At 40.9% G+C, this 5155-nt stretch overlaps 1 protein-coding gene across 3 annotated transcripts in view; it reads right to left on the reverse strand.

Annotated features, from left to right (window-relative positions):
• The window catches only part of LOC106879215 (cytosolic purine 5'-nucleotidase), a 129833-nt gene that overhangs the window by 54045 nt on the left and 70633 nt on the right, over positions 1-5155 (reverse strand). For all 3 annotated transcript variants that reach the window (XM_052975850.1, XM_052975851.1, XM_052975852.1), the window contains exon 6: positions 273-361. In XM_052975850.1, coding sequence (XP_052831810.1) covers positions 273-361 — 89 coding nt within the window. The remainder of the gene's footprint in view (positions 1-272; positions 362-5155) is intronic.

Below are 5155 nucleotides of genomic sequence, written 5' to 3' on the forward strand. Positions count from 1 at the left end.
CACTACACTCTCTGAGTGGTTGGCATTAGGAAGGGCATCCAGCTGTAGAAACTCTGCCAAATTAGATTGGAGCCTGGTGCAGCCATCCGGTTTCACCAGTCCTCAGTCAAATCGTCCAACCCATGCTAGCATGGAAAGCAGACGTTGAACGATGATGATGATGATGATCTCTCTCTCTCTCTCTCTCTTGATGTTGTGTTACCCCCAGCTTCCCTGTTAGGTAATCTCTGAGCGAGCAGGCGGAGGCAATCGAAGTACACAGAACTACTCACCTGGAAGTTCAAAGAGAGTATTGAAGATCCTGAACCGTTTTTCATCCATGTGGACAAACTTGTTGGGGTAATATTCATAGACTTCTTTTCTGTTAATAGAAAGAAATAATAATAATAATAATAATAATAATAATAACAATAATAATAATAAAAATAATAATAATGAATAACAAGTTGAGAACAATGTCAGCAATTTTGAGGGAAGGAGTAAGTTGAATACATTGGCCCCAGTGTACAACTGGTACTTAATTTATTAACCCTGAAAGGATGAATGGCAAGGTCGACCTCGGCAGAATTTGAACTCAGAACAAAGCAGCAGATATAATACTGCAAAGCATTTCGCCTAGCGTATTAATGATTCTCCCAGCTCTCTGCCTTCAATCAGAAAATAATAATAATAATAATTCCTGATTAAGGAATAAGGCTATCAATTTTGAGGGGCAGGGATGAGTCAATATCATCAACTCTAGTACTGAACAGGTACTTTACTTTAGACAACCCTGGTGGAATGAAAGGCAAAATTGACAGCCTTAGGATTTGAACTCAGAAACAGATTGATGCACAAGTAGTTATTCAATCTAATACAGCTTCTGTAACACATAATGGACTTTTATTCACTCTTGCAGGTAACTTCTACAACAGCGATTGGAGAATCACCGTTTTCTGCATCAGGAGTGACAGATTCTGTCTCAGCATATGGCTGGCAGTAAGTGCATGCTACTGACAAAGCCCAAGAACATAGAAATGCACACCTAATATTCCCATGGCTACTGCTGAATGATTTTCATCTACCACTGGTGTTTCTGTGTTTTTAAACATAGTACGTCTATAAGAGATGTTATCTCCAGACAAACTTTTCATTTGTGTTAGGTACGGTACACAGACAACTACACACAGAGCCACATATATAATGTATATTTGATCTTTTTATGTTCGTTTTTCTATGCTGGTGTATATATATGAAGAGTGTTATAGTTTGCTTGAAGCATTTTGATACAGGAGTAAAATAAATAATAAAAATGAAGTCAGAGACCCTCTAACAATGCCAAAAGGGAAAGTTAAGGAGGCTAAATAACCTTTATATACTTCAAGCATAAATCATCAAATGCGAAGAAGTGAACAGCTTTTCGGCCACTCCAATCTATGTGATAGGCATCTTAAAGCTTCTGTCTACCAAATCTACTCACAAGTTTTTGGCTGGACCAAGCTGTTGTAGAAGGTGCCATGCAGTGGGATTGAACCTGGAACCATGTGGTTTGGAAGCAAGCATCTTACCACACAGCCATGCCTGCGCCTGTGTGTACATATACATTCATGTGTGTGTGTGTGTGTGTGTGTGTGATCCATTATATAGCTTAATGTGTTGTAGTATGACAGTAAAGAAACAACATGTTAGAGACAAGTGTCCAGCATGCATCACCACCACCACCACCACCATCGCTACTGTCATCATCATCACCAATTTAGACATACCTTGTCTACATGTCAGCTATACAGTTGTGATGGAGAGGGTGGGTACAAAGGTTTAGGCTCTATGTGTGTGTGGGGGGGGGAGTAGCCAAGGACAAAGGGGCACATGCCAGGTGACATTAACATAGCAATATTGACAAACCAACACAAACACTTCATTGTGTCCAAGAAAAACTAACAGACAAGATTGACATGTATTGGTGGTGATGATGATGATGGTGATGATAACAATGATGATAATGATGATAACAATCTCAGTGATGATGATGATGATGATGATGACGACGACAATACCGGATGGTGCTGCTGCTCCTGATAGTGACAACTGTACTGATAAGGAAGAACAGGATGATGATGGTGATGACGGCGATGATGACGATCACTATGATGATAACAGTGATGATAGTGATGGTGACAATGACCATGATGATGGTGATGATGGTGGTGGTGGTGGAGATGCTGGTCATGGCACTTGTGATGACGATGATAATGATGACAACGATTCAGTTTCCACAGCTGATGGTGATAATGGTACTGATTGGTACTGATTACAAAGAACGTGATGATGACGATGACGGTAACTAGTAATGCTGGAAATCTCTATTCACGAAGGTGTTGTTGGGGGGGGTTGTGGTGGCAGTGGTGGTGGTAGTAGTAGTAGTAGTAGTAGAGGGAGTGGTGAAAATCACCTGGTAGGACGAGGTCCCAGATATGGAGGTCCTCCCTTGAGCTGACCAGCTAAACACCTACACGCTGCTGAGGAGAGCCCAAGTCAGGCGGGTAGGCCACCTTGTTCAAATGCCTGATGTACGCTTCCTCAGAAGACTGTTTTACAGTGAACAGGCGGAGGACAAGCGTACACAAGGGGGACAGAAATGCTGCTTTCAGGGAACACTTAAAGCTTTACTGAAGAGCTTTCAGATGAACCCTCAACACCTGGGAAAAGCAAGGGCAAAACCACCCAGCCTGGCGAGCTGGCACCAACAGAGATTCCACCTCCTGTGGACAGAACAGGGTTGCAAGGGCAGAAAGAAAATGCAAACTGCGCAAGTCCAGAGCCAACTTCTGGCCTTCAGTTCCAGCTGACCACCAGTACTTGACCTGCGGCCGAGTCTTTTAGACATGCATTGAACTGATCCCTCATTGCCAGGCACATTGCACCTCCTCATCTTTTTCTTCCTGGGATATCTGGTGTTGGTGATTGTAGTGGTGTTGGAGGTGGTAGTATTGGTGGTAGTGGAAGTGGTGGTGGTATTGGTAGCATTAATGGTTGTGATGGTAAATGAGATGGTGGTGGTGGTGGTAGTGGCAGAGATTATGATAATGGTAGGAGAGATTCCTGCGATGGGAAGAGAAGACAAGGAACATAATACGAAGAAAAGTCAGGAAAACTAAACTTGAGAGAAAAGAAAAACAAACAAATACAAAAAACTCCAAGAATCTACAAACATGGGGGGTACGGGGGGTAAGGGGGTAAGCTATAGTTTTACCTGTCCATCAACTCAGACTGTCATTAACCATCATAATACAGGTAACACATTTTTCTCACCTTTCACACTGATACATATTCAAGACTGCCTTGCTCAGTCTTCCTCTCTCTCTCTTCTTCCCCTCCCCCCCACACATATATATATATATATACACACATACATACAAACATATACATATATATCTTTTATTTTTACTTCTTTCAGTCGTTAGGCTCTAGCTGACGTATACATATATACACACACACACACACATAAGTATGTATATGTATGTGTGTGTATATATATATATATAAAGCATACACATATATATGTTCTTAGATGTGTACATATACATAAACTTCTGTACACACACACACACACACATGCATTATACATACGTGTCTCTTTTGTCTATATTTCACATTACAAACACCCACTTCTGACATTGCAATTACTGTTTTAAGGTCACTACCCCAATTAACAATAGGTTCGTGGAGGTTAATTAGCCCAATTATAATACCTGGGAATTTTAGACAGGACTTTCAACACTGTGGCACGACACTTTATCCCTGTTTCCCAGGTAACACAACTAACCCTGTCCCCCCCCTCCCAGCTAAGAAACCCTATAATCACAGTTGGGACAATTTGTCTCTATCTCCTCACATTATACACACACATACACACACACACAAATGCATATATTGATTTCAAATGTGGATGCAAGTCCAGCATATTTGGGAGAGGGGAGAGGGTAAGCCAATAACACTGATTCAGCTGGTGATTGTGTTATTGACCCCAAAAGGATGAATGGCGAAGTCGACCTCAGCAGAATTTGAACTCAAAACATAAAGATCAATGAAGTGCCACTAAGCATTTTGCCCCACGTGCTAATGATTCTGCCAGCACACCACCTTAACACACACACACACACACACACACACTTCACACATATCAACAAGTCATGAGATGTGCGTATATACAAGTACATATATAAAAGTGTTTATATTCATGTACATACCTGAGAGAGGCAAGGAAAAGATGTGTGTGTGTGTGTGTGTGTGTATATATATATATATATATATATATATATATATGTATGTATGTCAGTGTGTGTGTGTGTGTGTGTGTGTATATATATATATGTATGTATGTCAGTGTGTGTGTGTGTGTGGTTTGCAAGAGAGAGGGGTGGTGTTTGTTTACGTGGGTTTGTTTGTCAATGTATGTGTATATTTCAGGATAAACTGGAGTTTCTTGGCAACATCAAACTCTCATTGGTGTTGAAAATTCTTTTGGTATTGGAAGGGAAAGGGGAAGAAGGGCTGGAGGTAATTCCCCTTTGCCTGTGTGTGTGTGTGTGTGTGTGTGTATGGGAATGTATGTGGGTATGTGTGTGAATGTATGTATGGGTATATGTGAATGTGTGTATGTGTAAGTGTATGTATGTGCATATGCAAATGTTGTGTGAGTGTATTTGTGTGTCTATGGGAATGTGTGTGTGTGTGTGTTGGTATGTATGTGTGTATGTGCATATGTGAATACTGTGCGAGTGTATGTGTATATGTGAATGAGTGTGTGTGTGTATGTGAGTGTTTGTATGTATGTGTGTATGTGAATGTTGTGCAAGTGTATATGTATATATAAATGTGTGTGTATGTATGTGTGTGTGTGTGTGTGTGTGTGTGTGTGTGTGTGTGTTTGTTCTCTCTCTCTTTCCTCCATCATCAACCGTGTTTAGAACCGTGGATACCAACAGAGGTACCTGCCGCAGACACAAACGTTTGTTTACAATGCTTCAGACGCAGCGAACAACTCTCACAGACGAAAGAAACCAGTGAAATACTCAGAAATTCTTGCAGAGAAAAAAGAAAAAGTCTCCAAAACCTGTTCCCCAAAAGTTTACGCCATAATTCGTCAAGTCATTCCATAGACTTTGATGAAAGA

Source organism: Octopus bimaculoides, chromosome 22 (genome assembly GCF_001194135.2).
Source record: "Octopus bimaculoides isolate UCB-OBI-ISO-001 chromosome 22, ASM119413v2, whole genome shotgun sequence".
In the NCBI taxonomy this organism is placed as follows: domain Eukaryota; kingdom Metazoa; phylum Mollusca; class Cephalopoda; order Octopoda; family Octopodidae; genus Octopus; species Octopus bimaculoides.